General features: G+C 51.7%; 1 protein-coding gene across 1 annotated transcript in view; it reads left to right on the top strand.

Moving 5' to 3' along the window:
* Positions 1–18,809, top strand: part of MYO18B (myosin XVIIIB) — a 221,074-nt gene that overhangs the window by 12,395 nt on the left and 189,870 nt on the right. The window contains exons 7-11 of the mRNA XM_030859841.2: positions 2,932–3,130; positions 5,115–5,257; positions 6,078–6,178; positions 7,206–7,269; positions 16,193–16,337. Coding sequence (XP_030715701.2) covers positions 2,932–3,130; positions 5,115–5,257; positions 6,078–6,178; positions 7,206–7,269; positions 16,193–16,337 — 652 coding nt within the window. The remainder of the gene's footprint in view (positions 1–2,931; positions 3,131–5,114; positions 5,258–6,077; positions 6,179–7,205; positions 7,270–16,192; positions 16,338–18,809) is intronic.

Raw genomic sequence — 18,809 nt, 5'->3', positions numbered from 1 at the left:
CAGCCACAGCTGCCTTCTGTCTTTGGCTGAGTCTCCTCTAGTTCCTCAGATGGCCACCAGGTGGGAGCAGAGACCTGCGGTGAGGCTGGGACTGAGGCCACCTTGAAGATGGTCTAGGAGCGGTCCAGGCAGGGCTGGGGGCCTCTCAGTGGGGGTCTGGGCCGGCCGGGTGGCTGGGAGCTGGGTGCGCGCCTGGGGCTGGCCTCTTTTGGGGTGAGTGTGCTGTGACTGCGTGGGGTGTAGATGGGCACACCTGTATGCAGAGGCCTCTGCAACTGTTTGTTGGGTGTGTGTGCCCTTGAGTGTGCCCGTGTGCAAGCATGCAGGGGTAGCTGTGTGTGACTGCGGGGCCTGGGTCTGCAGAATCCTCCCTGTTCCCCTGTAGGCCTGAGAAGGCTGACGATTGGGATAGCCTGGCCCTTGAACTTTACGTTTCCAAAGCGGGAGGTGGCTCCGAGGCTCAGACCTCAGGCCCCTCTGCCTGCTGTGTTCCCTCAGGCTGTGTCCCGCCAGTGTGGAGGCTTTGGGGTCCTGCTGAGCCTTTTGATTTGTGTCAGGATGGGTGTTCATTGCTTTTCCTGGGGGTCTCAGGGTAGGAAAGGCCAACAGTGCACTGGGGGTGCTCCTTAGCCCAGGCTGGGGTTCGGGGAGGGGAGGGCTGCCACACCGGAGTTTGTGCCCCTGGTCCTGCCAAGCCACTGGGAGGGCGGACGTTAGCCCACTTGTCACCCACTTAGCATCCTGGGCTTCCAAGGTCCTCCTCCAGCCAGGCCCGTTTCCCTGCTCCCTTTGGTGCCTTTCCACTGCCCTCACTACCTCCACCGCCCTCTTCCGTTCTCCCTGAAAACCACGCTAAGCAGACAGTTGTCAAGGTCACAGTGACCTCCATGCTGCCAAGCCCAGTGGACAATTCTCTGGTCTCCTCTGACTTGACCCTCAGCAGCACTTCAGGGGCTGGTCCTGCCCTCCTCCTGCCATCACTCCCTTCCTTAGCTCCGGGATTCCGCTCTCCTGGTTTTCCTTCTGTCCTGCTGGCCCTCCCTCTCAGCCTCCTTTGCTGGTCCCTGATCGCTCCAAGTCAGGGTGCTCCAAGTCAGGGTGCCCCGTCCCTACACCTCTTCTCCCTCCCTCTTTAAACGCCCACTTCCTTGGTGATCTCATCCAAGCTCATGGCTTTAAAATGACTCCCATTCAGTATAATTTAATTAGTTGGTTTTTTATCATCTGTCTTCTCCCAAATGAAAGCAAGCTCTACAGGCAGGGCTTTTTTGTCTTAAGTCAGGTTTATTAAGGTATAATTTACATACAGTTAATGTCGCTTTTTTTTTTTTTTTTTTTTTTTTTTGCGGTACACGGGCCTCTCACCGCTGTGGCCTCTCCCATTGCGGAGCACAGGCTCCGGACGCGCGGGCTCAGCGGCCATGGCTCATGGGCCCAGCCGCTCCGCGGCATGTGGGATCCCCCCGGACCGGGGCATGAACCCGTGTCCCTTGCGTCGGCAGGTAGACTCTCAACCACTGCGCCACCAGGGAAGCCCAATGTCACTTTTTTTAGTGTTCACTTCTGTAAGTTTTTGACAAACACGTATAGTTGTGAAACTGTCTCCGCCATCAATTACAGGACAGTTCCCATCACCCTCAAAAATTCTCCATACCCTTGTGGCCAACCCCTCCCCCATGTCCCGCCCTTGGCAGCCACTAATCTGTTCCTTTGTCCCTTTTCCCTAGTTTTGCCTTTTCTGAAAAGTCATATAAATGGAATTGTACAGCGTGTAACCTTTGGGATCGGCTTCTTCCACGTATCACAATGCACAGCGCATTGAGATTCACCCTATTGTTGCAGCTGTGAGCCGTTAGCTCTTTTATTCTATTGTATTTTATCGCACAGCTTTGTTTATCTGTTCAGAGGAGGACCAGTTGTCCTGGTTTCCGTGGGAGGGAATGGTTTTTCTGGGACAAGGGACTTTCGGTGCTAAAACCGGGGTGGTTGGTTATCTTAGTTCTTTAGTTGAGGGACATTTGGGTTGTTTCTAGTTTGTTGATGATTTTGAATACATACTCAATGTAACCAGTGACAGAGAGGGTTTTTTGGTGAACACAAATGTTCATTTCTCTTGGGTAAATAGCTAGGAGTGGGATTGCTCAGTTGTGTGACGAGTGCACGTATCACTGTAAAAGAGGCTGCCAAGCTCTTCTCCAGAGTGGCTGTGTTGTGTAGCATTGTGGGAGAATTCCACTTGCTCTGCATCTTAACCAGAACTTGGTAGGGTGTCAAAAGAATTAAAAACAGGTTTTTTAGCCATCTTAATAGGTGTATAATAATATCTCCTCACGGTTGGCAAAGACTTCCTTTATTCGCCTTGAGTAGTGTTGTGTCCCCAGTGCCTGGGATAGTGCCTGCTACGTAGTAGACACTCAATGAATATATTTTTTCCCTGAGTGAATGAATGTGCGGATGGATGAATGAATGAAGTCAAAGGGGCTTCCGGCATCTAAATCTGCTACAGCAAATACATAGCACACGTACTGCCAGTTCCCCCATGCCCTGTTCTGTTTCCATGGCAGACGTCGCTCATCAGTTGAGCCATTTTATCCACCTGCTTCATTTCAGACGGGTACGATCCAGTCCTTTGTGTAGCAAGTGAGATGAGCCCCATGAGCGAATGCAGCTCTAGTTCAAGCCTCTCATTGGCGAAAGAAGAGGCCAGGCTCAGAGCAGGGTCCGAGGCTGCCCAAGAGCTCCCAGCGAGCCTGTGGCAGGACTAGATCTCCAGGCTGGGCTCTCCCCAGAGAAATGCACGACGTCTCTGACAAGGCTGGAGTAGGATGGGAGGCGTGGACGTGGATCTGGGCTTGAGGCCGGGTTGGAGCTCTGGAGTGCTCCCTGGGCCCCAGCTGGGTGGGAAAGCTGATGCCGGCGATCTTCCTGCAGGTGCCCAGGAGCTGCCAGGATGGCCTACCCACCCACGTTGTCTCCCTGGCCCAGCGGGCGTACTGGGCTCTGCTGAGCCAGCAGAGGGACCAGAGCATCGTGGCCCTGGGCCGCAGCGGTGCTGGCAAGACCACGTGCTGCGAGCAGGTCCTGGAGCACCTGGTGGGGATGGCAGGCAGTGTGGATGGCAGGGTCTCAGGTACAGTGGTCTCCAGGTGACGTACAGCTGGGACGTGGCGGGGGCAGTGGCGTGGGGGAAGGGAAGGGAGAGTCGGAGGGGGTGCTGGGCAGCTCTTTCTTATATCCGCTCAGCTAGCGTTCCCTGAGCGCCTGTGTGCAGACCCTGTGCTGGCTTCTGGGCAGGGCCACCCCTAGTCTGTTGGGTACTTTTGTGTGAATTAGAAACAGCTACTCCTTGCCTAAGACACTCACTGCCATATGTGGAAAAGTCATCACGCATTGACATTGTTAGAACCAAACGCTTGACCGCCACGTTCTGAGCCATCATCCTAATAAGCATACAGGCCTATGGCCATCTGATAGAAATGCTGTGCCCTTAGGTGTGGCGTCCTTGTGCAGCGCACAGCCCACTGGACTGTGTGGAGGACCCGATAAGTAAAAAACAAAGGCAAGGAGGCGCTGACGGCCGGAAGGGAGACTCGGCTGCACATCTGTGCCAGACTCCAACGCTCTGCACCACTTGCTGGCCGAGCTGGGGAGGGGAGAGGCGGAGGGAGCGCAGAGGAGGGGCTGGGGGCCTTCCTCGAGGAAATGATGTTTGAGCTGGGCATTAAAGAAAGAGTGTCAACATTGTAAATCAACTATACTTCAGTAAAAAAGAGTGTCGATGATGATAGTTACAGTATTGATGGTGATCGTGGTAAATGCTTGTGCCAGGCTCTATTCCAAGGAGGTCAACTTACTTATTATTTAAAACATCCCTATAAGTTAGACATTATTATTATTTGAATTTTATAGATGAGGCTATTAAAACGCAGGGAGGTTAACCAGCTTGCCCAAGGCCACACAGCTCATACATCCTAGCACAGAGATTCAAACACAGACAGTTTGGCTCCAGAGCTGTTACCCCTGGGCCAGTGTTCTCAATGTATTGTTGCCCCTCTGAGGAGCCTTTTTAATTGTTCTTTCTCCTAATCGTCTCCCACCATGAAAATTTAATGCCATAGGTTCACACTGTTTATGCAGTCTGTGTGTATGTGTGTATATATATACAGACACAGACATACATATATCTGTGCCCTATTCTATACATAAGAAAGGAAAACTGCCCCCATCCTCAAGAATCAGTTTCTGCCCTCTTGGGGGCAGTATTCCCCCTGCTGGGAATATATGGCCCAGGCAGTATTGCTTTTCTAATAATAACAAACATAATAATAACACCACCACATTTGGAGCATGTTCTGAGCACTTTACATTATTAAATCTTTTAGTCTTTGTTGCAACCACGTAAGGTAGGTAAGTACTATTATTACCCCCATCTTATAGATGGGGTTTCTGAGGCACAGGGAGGTTAATTAATTCACTACAAATCAGGTGACTAACAACGGGGAGAGGCCATATTCAAGCTTGTTTAACCATTGTACTATCCTGCTTCTCCACTGGGGTTATTCCAATGCTTTACTGATCACCTGTTCTGCACCTGGCCCAGGTTAGAGCCCTGTTAGGAACTGGGGATACAGCAGGGAGAGGCACCAGTCTTGGCCCTCCCAGAATGTAGTTCTGCTGAAAGTGTGTGTTGGGGGAGTGGAAGTCAGGCTAGGCTGTATCCAGGTGCCTAGCACATAGTGGGTGCTCGTGTGTGGGGACTGCAGGGCTTTTTGAGCCTGCTGTGATGGAGTGTTCCCTGAGAGCAGGTCCAGGAATGTTAATACCCTGCCCTCCTCCTAGAGTCCACCAGGCCCAGGAGGCCCTAGGGCAGCCCTTATCACTCAGATCATACCAATCCTAGGTGTGTGTATCTCCCCTTCTGGGCTCACTCTTGCTCCCCCCGTGCCCCTACTTGCAGCACAGGGCCAGCCCAGCAGTGGAAGAGGTGTGGCTTAGAGCTGAGTTTGGGGGAGTGGAGGGGGCCCCGCTGGGGCCTGGGGCCAGCTTGGGGTCCTGTGAGAGGGGAGGATGGCAGCACCCGGGCCACGGCTGATGCCCTGTCCGTGCCCCACCAGTGGAGAAGATTCGAGCCACCTTCACTGTCCTCCGGGCCTTTGGCTCTGTGTCCACCGGCCATAGCCGCTGTGCCACCCGGTTCTCCATGGTGATGTCACTGGACTTCAACGCCACAGGCCGAGTCACGGCCGCCCAGCTCCAGGTGAGGCTTCTGGGTGGGAGGGAGAGGGGGTTCTAAGGGGCTGCAGTAGCCTCAGCCCCACTCAGCAGGGCCCACGCCTCCAGCTGGAACCCTGGAATGTCTAAATGGTCATCGCTCCCCAGGCCAAAGCCAGCTCCTCCCCACTTCGCTCAGTGCCCAGGCATCTCCTCCCCGAGCATGCCGGCTCGCCTGTGCCTCAGAGTATCACAGGGGTGAAATATTCATGAGTAGATACATAATTCAGTCGCTTATTAGCTGGGTCTTAAAAGCGTAAGCCGAAATTAAACAGACGCTCGCTGGCCTGCTGCGGCAGCCCGTGTGTGACAGGCACATGGCCTGTTCGTTCCTCTTTCTGAAATCACCCGGCCCCTCCCCTTCCCCCCCGCAAACATTCTGTTTGAACAGAAAATAGGATTAGGTTATTAGAAGGGTTGTTTGTATGTGGAGCTGGGAGAATATCCAGACTCGCTGGTGCCCGATAAATCCCTTTCTGTCCCGGCCCTGGAAGTCTACCGTGCATCACCATGTGCGTCAAGTTATTAAGGGCTTCGGTTGCACACGAGTGTGTTGGAGGGCGGCTGTGGGCTAATTGTTAGTACCCTTGGATTTCTTCATCGGAATGAGCCTGTTGCATGCGTTGATTCCCTGCCTGGACTCTGAATCAGTGAGACAAAGGCCTGGCATGTTTTGATTTGGAGGTGTCCAGCCAAGTTGGGGCCTTAGGTGCTGCCTTGAAGAGTGGGCCTGGGGGTTGGTGGGGGTGTGCAGGCAGCCTAGCGCGGCCTCGTGCTGACCGGGTGCCTGTCCTCTCCCCTGGCAGACGATGCTGTTGGAGAAGAGCCACGTGGCCCGGCAGCTGGAAGGGGAAGGCAATTTCGAGGTTTTCTCCCAGATGCTAGCCGGATTGGACCTGGATCTCAGGTGAGCGACTGGGCTGAGCAGGGACGGCCGAGGGCAGTGAGACAGAGGGCCCCCGCTCTCCAAGGCCCCAGCCCTACCTCTGCCTAGAGCTGAGAGGTAGTAGAGCCCAGTGGTTAGGAATCTGGCCTCTGATTCCAGCTGCCTGGTACTGCTCCTGGGCTGGGTGAACCTGGCCAGGTGTCACCTGCTCTGAACCTCCGTGGGAATAGTCCCTTGACTGACCTTACGGGATTAAGTGAGATAATTCACATATGGTTCTTTATACACGCTGGGGGGTGGTGGAGGCTGTCTGCTGTGACGGTGACATTTCGGTACAGGTTCTGACAGCAGCGTGGGAGGTGGGCAAGGAACAGCAGACCCCAAATCTTCCAGAAGCTCCTAAACTCTGTGAGAGCCTTGGGTGCACCTGAGGTAGCTCAGGGCGAGGAGGCAGCAGGTGGAACAGCAGAGAAGCCAGAAGACTCATCTGGGAGGGCCTTCTGGGGGAGGTGGCCCAGGGAGTCATCTCTGCCCCTCGCTGACTCCTGGGAATTCTTGGACATGTGGCTCCCTGTCTCTGAGCCTTGGTTTCGTCATCTGTCGAATGAATGAGTAAGGTTCTATCTCGTGAAGCTCCAGGGAGTGCTCACCCCAGGCGAGGGGGGATAATTTTCAATTTCCCTCTGCGTCCCCCATCATTTGTCTCCTGCCTTCCACCCCCATCTGAAGGGCAGGCCCAACCTGTCCTGAGCCTCCTGGCTAAGGCCAGAGGGGCACCTTACCCTTTGGAGAGAGGGCAGATTAGAGAGGAAACTCCCAGTTTTCAGAGCAGGGTAACAGGAGTAAGGAAGCTTTTGGAAGGCCTTCACTTAAGAAGGGCCCAGTGAGGGCAGCAAGTGAGGAATATTCGGGAGGTAGGGCCAGGGCCTGAGGCAGACGCTGGGCCGCCTGGGGCGCTGTGTGGAGCCCCATGCCATGGTGACCACCTGCCCTCCAGGCCACTGGGGTGGGTGGGTCCTCCCTTACTTCTGGTCCGTTCTGTTTCCAGGACAGAACTGTACCTGCACCAGCTGGCAGACAGCAGCTCCTTCGGCATGGGCGTGTGGCCTAAGGTAAAGAGGAGGTCCTTCTGGGTGTGAGTGAGTGTCTGTGTCCCCGTGGCCAAGATGGGAGGGTCCCCTGTGTGACTCGTCCCTCTGCCACTGGGGTGAGTAGTTGGCAAGGGCTGGTCATGTGGGGGAGGCAGGGTTGCCTTTATGGGGCCTGGGCTTGTCAGGGAAATGAGTCTTGTGCGAATAAAGGGAACCAGGAGGTGGTTTGTGTAGAGGTAAGGGCGCGGTCTCCGGGACAGGCTGTCTGGGTTCTAACCCCGGCTCTGACACTTGCTAGATATGAGACCTCAGGCATGGACCCTAGCCTCTCTGAATGTCTGTGTTATCTTTGGTAAAATAACAATAGTAGCGGCATCTGCCTCATGGACCTGTTGTCAGGATTAAATGAGACGATGTGCAGAAAGCAGCTAGCACTGGGCTTGGATTACATCAGTCAGTGGCACTTTTCTTAGGAAATATTGTTGATGATTAATGTGGCTTCCTGGAAGATGGGCCCTGTGAGTAGGGCCTTGAGAGGTGGTATTCAGTTGTTTAAAAAAGCACATTGTTCACTTGTTTATTCTTTTATTTATTTTTTTATATTTTAAAAATTGTTTTGAGTCACCCACCCCCACCTCCACTCCTACCATCACCCTCTGTGCCAGGCCTGTGCTGAGTGTTGGGATTATGATCCTCATCCCTGAATTTCACCCTATCAAGAGAGAAAGACTTGGGAATTAATGCAATCATGTGGGATAAGAGAAATGCCAGAGTTTGTACAACATTCTGTACACCAGAGAATAGATGAAAGCTACTTGGCCTCAGTCAGGGAAGGCTTCTTAGCCAAGGGGACATCTGACCTGGGTTTTGAAGGATGAGTAGGAGTTTACCAGGCAGAGGGGAGTGAATCATTTCTACTCTGAAGCACTTTTCCAAACATACATGTCGGGGAAACAAATGGTGCTGGCATAATTTGGTATCGTCATGCAAAAAAAAGAATTTCAGCCCACAAATTCTCACCATGTACAAAAATTGACCAAATAAAAGGGATCATAGACCTTAATGTAAAACTTAAAATCATAAAATTTCTAGAAGAAGATAGGAGGAAAATTTCTGTAACTTTGGATCGGGCAAAGGCTTCATAGATATGACCCCAAAAGCACAGTCCATGAGAGAACAAATTGATGAATTGCACTTTGTTGAAATTAAGAACTTCTGCTCTTTGAGTGTCACAATTAATATGAAAATACAAGCCACAGACCGGGAGAAAATACTTGCAAATCACATATCTGATAATGTCTTTGAATCCAGAATTTATAAATGACTTTCAGAACTCATAAATAACCCAACAAAAAAGATGGACAAAAGATTTCAACATAGACTTCCCCAAAGAAGGTACTTAGATGGCATGTGAAAGTATATTAAACCTCCTTAGTCATTAAAGAAATTGAAACTCGAACCACGATGAAATACTACTACACAATTACTGGAGTGTCTACACTTGAAAAGATGGATCATACCAATGCTGGTGAGAATGTGGGGTAACTGGAACTCTCATACCCTGCTGATGGGAGTGGAAAATAGTGCACCATGTTGGAAAACGGTCTCTTACAAAGTTAAACATACACCTCCCATGTGGCACGCTAGTCTACTCCTAGGTATTTATGCAGGAGAATGGAAGTGTACATCCGTGCAAAATTTATTTTACATGAAAGTTCATTAGCAGTTTTATGTGTAAGAGCCCAAACCTAGAAACTACCCAGAATGTCTATTAACAGGTGAATGGATGAATTCATTGTAGAAAACCATAAAGGTAGTATACTACTCAGTAATAACGATGAACTGCTGATAAACCCAAGAACATGATGGCTCTCAAAATAATTGTGCTGAGTGAAAAATCTCAGATGAAAGAGTACAACCATATAACCCCGTGTACTTGAAACTCTAGAAAATGCAAATGAATCCGCTGTGACAGCAGACAGGTCAGTGGTTGCCCAGGGTTTTGGTTGCGGGAGGAGGGGAGAGAGGATCATGAAAGGGAACTTTTGCAGGTGATGGATGTGTCCATTGTCTTGAGTGCTGACGCTTTCACGGGTGTATATGTCAGAGCCTATCACAGTGTACTTGTTAAAGATGAGTGGTTTATTTTTGCCAATACACCTCAGTAAGGCTGTCTCACTCTCTCTCTCTCTCTCTCTCTCTCTCTCTGCTGGGTACTATCCACAGAGTTGCTGATTAAGTAGGTCTGGGCTAGGGCCTGAGAATCTGATTTCTCACAAGTCCCCAGGTGATGCTGAGGCTGTGGGTCCAGGGACCCCGCTTTGAGAACCACTGTTGGTGAGTGTTTCGACAGTGAGTGGAGTGGGATGAAGTGAGGTGATGCGGCTCCCCCGGCTTCACCTGCCTGACACCCCCCTCCCCCTGGGGGACTTGCAGTATGTTCTTCTCTCATGCCTCTTCTCCCCCTGGTTTCCGGCCGCTAGGAGCCCAGACTGGCCCCAGGACAGCAGGGGATGCGAGGCTATCCCAGTGCTGGGTTTTCTTTAATGAGGTTGGGCCCCATGTATCCATTTGAATCAGCAAGAGCATTGTTGTTCGTTTTCTTGGTTTTGAGGAGGTGAAGGGCTCCAGCCAGGCCCTCGTGAGCATCTCAGCCTGACATGTTTGTTCACAGTTTGCATACAGGAATGGGGCACAGTGTGGACCAAGTCAAGGAGGTGTTTGAAGTGGCTTTCTTTTTTTGTGTGTTTCTGGGGGCTGTTTTTTAGACCAGTTGATCTGTGGGAACTGGTAGGTATTTCTTTGTTCTCACCCTGCTACCTGGCAGGTCTGGAGAGTGTCTTCTTTCTTCTCTAAGAGCAAAATTACAAGCTGGAAATTCGTCAGTCTTTGGTACAAGCCTGGGCTAGTTTTCTGGGATTGGGCCGTCAGGTACTGGCTCAGTGAAGGAATTTGGTGGTCAGGAAATCACCCAAGAATGAGAGTTGCTAAGTACAAGCCCCCGAAGTCGCCAGAGTCAGCAAATAAAAATATGGGATACCTAGACCATATTCATCTTGTAACTGATCTAACAGCACGGTGACTGTAGTTAATAATACTGGACTTACTGTACATTTGAAATATCCTGGGAGAGTAGAACTTACGTGTTCTTACCACACACCAAGAAACGGTAACTATGTGAGGTGATGGGTGTATTAGTTAACTTCATTGCGGTAATAATTTTACAACGTTTATGTGTATCAAATCCTCACGTTGCACACCTAAAAATATACAATTTTTATTTGTCAATTATAATTCAGTAAAGCTGGAAAAAGTACATGATGCCCGGTTAAATTCGAGTTTCACATAAACATCAAATATTTTTTTTTTAACTTAAGTGTGTCCCAAATATTATACGGGCAGGCCTGGAGGGTTGAAGTTGTATCAGAGAGGGCTACCTGGAGGAGGTGAGTACAAGCTGGTCTTGGACTGTGAGAGAAGTTAGGCAGGTGCAGTGAGGCCAGCCTTCCTGCTGCACCGAGCTCCTGATGCAGGGGCAACGCCAGGGGAGAGCCAGCAGTGCAGTGGTTGCAGAGCACAGGGCGAGGGTGTGGGCCCGGGGGGGCTGTCAGTTGGAGCAGGGCCAGGTTGTGGGGAAGCCGGCCCTTGGGGTGGTGTTGGCCCTCCGTGGCCGCCTTCGCTCGCTGATGGCCAGCTTCCCCTCCTGGTCCCTGCGCTGCGTCCTCCCTGCCTGCCACATTTCAGCTTTTACTTACTTATTTATTTATTTATAAAATTTAGTTATTTTATTTTTGGCTGCATTGGGTCTTCATTGCAGTGCGCGGGCTTCTCACTGTGGTGGCTTCTCTTGTTGCGGAGCACAGGCTCTAGAGTGTAGGCTCAGCAGTTGTGGCGCACGGGCTTAGTTGCTCTGCAGCAGGTGGGATCTTCCCTTCCCGGACCAGGGCTCGAACCTGCGTCCCCTGCGTTGGCAGGCGGATTCTTAACCACTGCGCCACCAGGGAAACCCCACATTTCAGCTTTAAATGGAACTTATTTGAGATCTGTTAGGACACCAGGACACATTTGAAATCACAAAGCTTTCATATTATTTTCTTCTTTATAATTTATTTTTCCTCAACCTGAACTGATGTTTTAAAAAAGTACCAGCAGCAGTGGTCATAATAATAATAATAATCCTCGCCTCCCAGCAGTTTGCTTCTGGCTGGCAGCAGCCAGGCTTTGGCCCGAGACGCATTTATTTTTTATGACCCAGGCGTCAACTGTGGAGGAATGGGCTCCAGACAGAAGGATGGGGGATCAGGCACTCCTGCCAGGGGCTCTGCCAGGAGCTTTCTCTTACTTAATTCTCCTAAGGACCCTTTGACAGAAGGGATTATTATCACATCTGTTGGTTGGGAGGAGTAATCAGGCTCAGAGAGGTGAAACTACTTGCTTAAGGGCACACAGCTTTTAAGTGGCAGAAGCAGGGAATCCAGGTTGGCCTGACTCCAAATGGTCTCTCTTGTTCGTCCCTCGCTGTCATCTCAGGTCTGTGCCCTGGCTGAAGACCGCGTGCTCTGGGATGTGCCCCAGTGTGCACCCTTGGGTCACTTCTTCTCTCTCAGCTTCAGTTTTTCCCCCTGTGGAATGGGTGGAGCAACACCCTGATCCTCGGTCTGCTCCTAGGGTGGGTGCTCAGTAGAGAATCTGGCGTATAGTGACTCTGTCCCTCCCCACCTGGGTGGCCTTGGGCAAGTGCCTTAGCCTCTCTGAGCCTCAATTTCTCCTCTGACAATTGGAGAGACTCACAGCTGCCTTAAAGGTAAAAGCACCTAGTGCAGCATTGTAGGTGCTCAGTTAACCCTTCTCTTCTCCCTCCTTAAATGGACTTGCAGTGCCCGGAGAGAACGTGGACCCGTCAGTGCTGAGGTAAAGGGAGCCCCTGGCTATGGCTGGACACCTGTCCTGCCCTCCCCGTGGTCTCCGTCAAGTTTACCCACCTGGGCAGGCACCCACGTTTCTTTTGCAAATGAATAGAGTCAGTGTTCTGCATTTCCCTCCCAGATCCGGCTCCAGATCCAGGGGCTGGAACCGTGGGAATCCTTCCAGCCCTGGGTTGGTTGGTTGTAGAGACACAGGGGAGCCCACCCTGGCTCTGGAGGAGCGGGTGTGGTCTACATCCCCGTGAAGCAGAGTGCGACCCCGGGCCCGAACTGTGCTTATAGCCAGGGGCAGAACTCCAGGGGCCGGTTCCCTCGGCCAGGGAGGCCCCTGGTGCCGCGCCCTCCACCAGAGAGCAGCGCCCAGCTGCAGACCGTGCCTCTCTGCGGCCCTGCACCCTGTGAGAGAGACCTGCACGTGCCCCCTCAGGGGGCTTGGCACCTAACGCACCATGTCTTCCAGCCCCGCGCCCTTCTGCTAGGGGACCCTGCCTGCCTGCCTGCCCAGCGCCCGCTTCTCCTGCTCGTGCTGGTGGCTTCATACAGTGCTTCTTCCCAGAAGTCGCCTCCTTACCGCCCCCCCCAGGCCCAGCACTCACCCCGTGCTGTCAGTGTCTGTCTGCACATCTGTCCCCCTTATTGGACTGGGAGCCCCTCAAGGACGGGCCACGCCTGATTCACTTGCCAGGGACTGCTGTGCAGCAGCAGGGAAGGTGTCCCTGGAAGGCCTGACAGCCTGGGCAAAGGCATGGGGTCGAGCCCAGCATTAACTGAGTGCCACTGTGTGCTGGGCACTGTGCTGGTGCTTTACACACTTCAACTCATTTAATCCTCACGGTGGCCTGGGAGGAGGTTTGGCTGTTATTTTCATTCTACAGTCGTGGAAACTGAGCCTCCAGCGCAAGGGCAAGAGATTTGTGCCGTCACACCGCAGGGACGCAGAGCCGAGAGAACACGCAGTTCGTCTGCCTCCAAATCCAAACCTGGGCCCTCTCTGCATTGTCGGGATCTCCTGCGTGCTCTAAGTGCAGCCCAGCTGAATGTGGAGAGAACATTTTGGATTTTAGTTTTTGCACTAAATCACCTGCCCTCTTGGGGTAACCTTGAGTCTTTAATTGCACCAGACGAAGCCTGGGCATCTTCTGAGCCAGCTGTTACTTTTTCACTTCTTTTTTTCAATTCAGTTGAGACATACAGTCAGATGTTTATGAAAGCACTAATTTTAAGTGTACAACTCAGTGATGATTCTATTCTTACACGCACCTGCGACCCCACACCAGCTCAACATCTAGAACTTTCCTCGTTCCAGTAAAGGCTCCCTTGAGTCCCCACCCCATCAGAGGCATCCCTCCCACCTGAGTTATCATCCGAACTTCTCTTCCCATAGGGTGGTTTTGCCACATCTGGACTTCATGTAACCAGAATCCACAGTGCGTGTTCTTTTGTACATGGCTCCTTTGTCTCACGTGGAATCTGTGGGGTTCATACACGTGCTTGCATGATCAGTGACGTGATCTTTTTCATTGCTGCGTGGTACCCCATCACTGTGCCCTGGCTGGACCACCCACTGTTTATCCATTTTCTTCTTGGTAGACATTTTGGCCGTGAGTTGATTTATCCCACTGATCTGATTTCTGTTTTCGTGATTTTGAGGCAGGGACTGGCTTTTGTCAGGACATTATGCAGAGGTGTCTGGCTCCCTAGAACTTTGGGGAACTGTAAACATCCTCGTGATTCTGATTGCTTTAGATCAGAAGCATGTATATTCATCCCTCCATGTCTTCTGTTGCAGCAGAGACTGGGGGAGGTGGGGAGGAGAGAAAAAGAAGCAAAGAAGCTTTAGTGGAAGTTTTCTAATTCTCCTGTTCGTATGAGCGAAGTGGCAGATGATGGAGTCCGCCTGTAATTTAAAGTCAAATGCTCATGGCTGACAGTGGGAGCCATAATAAACGTGTTGCCACTGTCCTTTTGGTGTCCTTTCTCTGCTACGTTGAAATCTCATAAATAACCAAGAGCATGTTGGTAAGATGCCTTCCTCTCCTCCGTTTGCTCCAGCGGAGCAGCTGCAGTTGCTAGGTTGAGCTCCTCGTTGCTAGGGTTTTTGTGGTCCTGTGGTGCCCCAGAAATACGATGGATCAGTGGAACATGCTTTTGCTATTAATTGAAATGTTTCCACAGCGAATCTCTCAATGTCACTGCGTGCTTTGACAGTGTCCCAATAGGTCAATGATCCTTGCAGGTTTCTTTCGCAGTTAGAAGAAGTGGCTTGAGTGGAGGGGACAAGTGGCCTGCACGGGGAGTCAGAAAGCCTGATTCTAATCCTGTATCTGATACTAACTTGCCGTGTGACCTTGGGCAAGCGTTGTCCCCACTCTAAGCATTGGACTTCATAAAATTCAAGGACCTTCCAGCTTTGACAGCTTACAGTTCATCACCCAAGCTCTGTCAACAGGCCAAGTGCAAATCAGGTCCTCATTATCTGTTGGAGGATTATTGACAAAAGAATTCTCATCCCCAGCTCACTTCCTCTCAACCCAGCAGGCTTCTGGGTCGCGTCTCCTTGGCCAGATGGCGTGTGTGGAGTTAGGAGTTTCAGACTAATTTTAATATTCAATCAGACATAATTGGGGGAACTTCCCTGGTGGCACAGTGGTTGAGAATCCGCCTGCCAGTGCAGGGGACACGGGTTCGAGCCCTGGTCCAGGAAGATCCCACATGTCGCAGAGCAACTAAGCCCGTGCGCCATAACTACTGAGCCGGTGCTCTAGAGCCCATGAGCCACAACTACAGAGCCTACGTGCCACAACTACTGAAGCCCACGCGCCTAGAGCCCGTGCTCTGCAACAAAAGAGGCCACCGCAATGAGAAGCCCGCGCACCACAACGAAGAATAGCCCCTGCTCGCCGCAACTAGAGGAGGCCTGTGCACAGCAATGAAGACCCAAGGCAGCCCAAAATAAATAGATAAATAAATATATAAATTTATTTTTTAAAAAAAGCAAACATAATGGGGATCATAAATCTGAAAAAGGAAAAGTGACACCCTACAACCCATAAACATCTGCTCGTGCTATTTTCTCTTTCCTGCTTAAAAATCTTCGGCAGTTTCCCTCTGCGTGCCCTGGGGATGGCAGACAGGCTCTGTTTCAGTTGCTGAGGCAGACCATTGGGTGGGGCTGCAAGGGGGGACATCCCGAAAAGGATCTGGACTCGCTGGTTTGCTGTGGGGTCTTCCTCGATTGGTGGTGTCTGCCCCGGGTCCAGGAGTGTAAATAGGGATGCGTGTTTGTCCATTGTGGCTGGAGTTTTAAGCCTATGCCCTTTCATACTGTGTTTGAGGCCTTCTCCATGGCACCGGCCAGCTTCTCGTGCTTATTTCCTCCCCAACTCTGTCTGCCCCACCTCCAAAAATACCTGCTTCTCTGTCCACGTTCAGTTGAACACCTGTTGTCTCCAAAGATGTCCTTTGTTCCCGTTGTCCCCTCTGCCCGCCAGGTCTTCTATCCCATCCAGTTGGTCAGCTCTACCTATTTGTCTTTCAGACTTCAATCACAATCTTGTCTCATCTTCTGCGACGTTCTCTTTGACTCTCTCGAGTGGGATTAATTGGCCAGGCCCTCCTCTGAGATCCCACAGTCCCCCACTTAGCCTGTTTCGCACTTAGTTGTTTTTAAGTCTCTTTCCACTCCTAGCTTGAGAGGTCCTCAAAGTCAAGTTCTGGATTTCGCTCATCTCTGTCTCTCCAGAGCCCAGCATGGTGCAGAGCCTCAGTAAATCTGTTGAATGAACACACGAGTGAATAAAAATCATGTCGCCTTCCAAAGTCAGATGGAAATGATTTTTATAACTTTCCCAGCAGCCTGAGTTCTGTGTGTCAGTCCTCCCCAGCTTAATCATGGGTGATTTACCATGGTCGTAAAATGACCACACATTCCCCTCAGACCGAGCCCTGCTTCCACTTGCAAGTTTGCATTTCCTCCACCGTGACGGCCTGTTTGTCCTCCTCTCTCCCCTTGCTCTCAGCCTGAAGACAAGCAGAGGGCGGCGGCTGCCTTCGCCCAGCTCCAGGGCGCCATGGAGACGCTGGGCATTTTGGAGAGCGAGCAGAGGGCCATTTGGCGGGTGTTGGCAGCCATCTACCACCTGGGTGCGGCGGGGGCCTGCAAAGGTACGTGCTTGCCGCCGGGCTCACCTGGGCTGCCGGCTCTCTCCACCAGCAGGTGCCTGACAAGGCCCTTCTTTCCGTGAGGTGGGACAGGGTCAGCCTGTCACCTTCCACGTCTCTGGGACTGCTCTCGGGGAGGCTGCCGAACCAGGCAAGGCAGTGGGCTGGGTGTTTCAAGCAACCGCGTAACCCAGCACTGTCCAGTGGAACTTTCTGTGATGATAGGGGGAGGTTCTCTGTCCAGTAGGGTGGCCGCTAGCTGTACGTGGCTGTCGAGCTTTTGACATGCAGCTGGTGCAACCGAGGCGTTGAATTTGTCATTGCGTTAAATTCTAATTAACATACATTTAAATAGCCACATGTAGCTAGTGGTTACTGTGCTGAGAAGAGACACCCTGAAACGGGTGAGAGGAGGCTGGGTCCACGCGCTGAAGGTGATGTTTACCTGTCTAGACATCTTGGAGATGCTCACACCATGTGCGCTGAAGCTCACCCCGCTCTCCTTCTCCTCCCAAACCTGCTCCCCAGCCTTAACTGTCTGTTTGCTTATTGTCCCTACTTCAAGTTGGTCTCCCTCCCCCATCCCTATCCAGTCGTTGACCTTGCCCTGTAGATACTTTCTGTGACAGCATTTCTGTCCTGACTTTTCTATTCTTACTGTTATCACCTTAGACTAAGTATTTGCTAGTCCCTTTTTTGCTTGGACTATTGAGGTAGCGTCGTTGCATATGGCTTGGCTCCACCCTCATTGTGGCCACTGGGCTCCTTTCTAAAACGTAGACCTGTTGTGCCATTCCCTGCTTACACTTCTCCCGAGGCTGTCTCTTGTCCGCTACATCAAGTAAAATTCCTTGACTTGGCATTCAAGGCTCCTCACTTCCCTAACCAGACTCCCGTGCCGTTGTGTTTGGCACTACGAAAGGTCCCGGGGAGACGGTCACTGTCAAGAGCAGTGGGGCTTGTGGTACCTTATACTGTGATTGTGTCTTTGTCTCGCTGTTTCCTTTAGAGAGTGGCTTCCTTTGGGCCCAGAACATAGAGTTGGAATTTGCTGTTTGAATGGATACATGTGGGCATGGAGGTCTGTCCTCTGGAGCTGTGTGTTGACTCTGGCTGACATTCTGGGCTATTCCTCTGTGGGGCAGCAGACTTCTTTGGAATATGCTGGCATGTTATTCGTGCCATTCCCATACCCGTGGGCCTTGTGGCCTGTTCTTTTGATTTTCATACACTTGAGCTGCATTGGTCCACTGATTTGATTTTGGACATTTCTAGAAGTTATGCTGAGTCAGAAATAGGTAGGGTAGGGGGTCCACAGTTGGTCCAAGCCAAGGGCAGACATACTTAACTGGGCAAACATGGAAAAATCAAATGCCACTTGCCTTTTCCAAAAATCAGCCGTGGGCCATGCTCAACGCCCTGACCATTTGGAAATCAGCCAGCTTTGTAAATGGACTGGGATTGGGGATGTCATTGCACAGTTCAGATCAGAAAAGCTGTTGGAAGGTTTAGAGTTGGGGCACAGGCATCTATAGATTGGGGATGTGTGGAAGGAAGCAAACCTATTTTACAGAATAGAAAACTGAGGCTCAGAAGGTCTAGGTGCAGTGAACTCCAGGCTGGGGACTCCCTGATGATGCAGTGGTTAAGAATCTGCCTGCCAATGCAGGGGACACAGGTTCGAGCCCTGGTCCGGGAAGATTCCACATGCCACGGAGCAGCTAAGCCCGTGCACCACAACTACTGAGCCTGCGCTCTAGAGCCTGTGTTCCGCAACAGGAGAAGCCACCACAGTGAGAAGCCTGTGCACCGCAACGAAGAGTAGCCCCTGCTCCCCGCAACTGGAGAAAAGCCCGCGCAGCAACGAAGACCCAACACAGCCCCCTCCAAAAAACTCCAGGCTGTGGGCACTTGAGGGAGGCAGATTTGAGTTCAAAACCAAACTTCTCTGAGTTTCAGAGAGGCCTTCTCTTTCATTGGGCCAAGACTGGGGTTGGTGTGAGGATTAAATGGAGTAAAGAAGAGAAAGCTGAATTAAGCTGCTTTCCCCGGAGGCACACCCTGAGACAAAAATTGCATGTAGGCTTTGGGGGAGGGGGTATCAGGAGGAACCAATAGGGAAGTGAGGGAAGAAAGGCAGGTGATGCTGGAGCCTTAAGGAGTGGATTAGCTCTGGGAAGTGGGGGGCCAGTATCTCTCGGGACCTCTGGGAGACTCTGAAGAACATGTCTCCTCATCGAGTATTACCCGAGGGGCGAGGGAGCCGGGATATTGGTCTATACCGCCTCCTGCTTCTCCCTGGTTGAAGGTTGCTCCTGGGGAGCATTCCCCCCTGCCCTTCCAGCCTGCCCCATGCATGAGCTGAGCATGTTCCGGCAGCCAGGAAAGCAGAGAGGCGCAGACAGGTACCTGTAGTGACAGGCCAGGGACACGTGTGGCGTGGTATGTACGGAATGGCCAGGGTGAGGGGTGGTG

This window comes from Globicephala melas, chromosome 13, assembly GCF_963455315.2.
Source record: "Globicephala melas chromosome 13, mGloMel1.2, whole genome shotgun sequence".
NCBI lineage: Eukaryota > Metazoa > Chordata > Mammalia > Artiodactyla > Delphinidae > Globicephala > Globicephala melas.
This window is presented reverse-complemented; position numbering and strand designations above follow the sequence as displayed.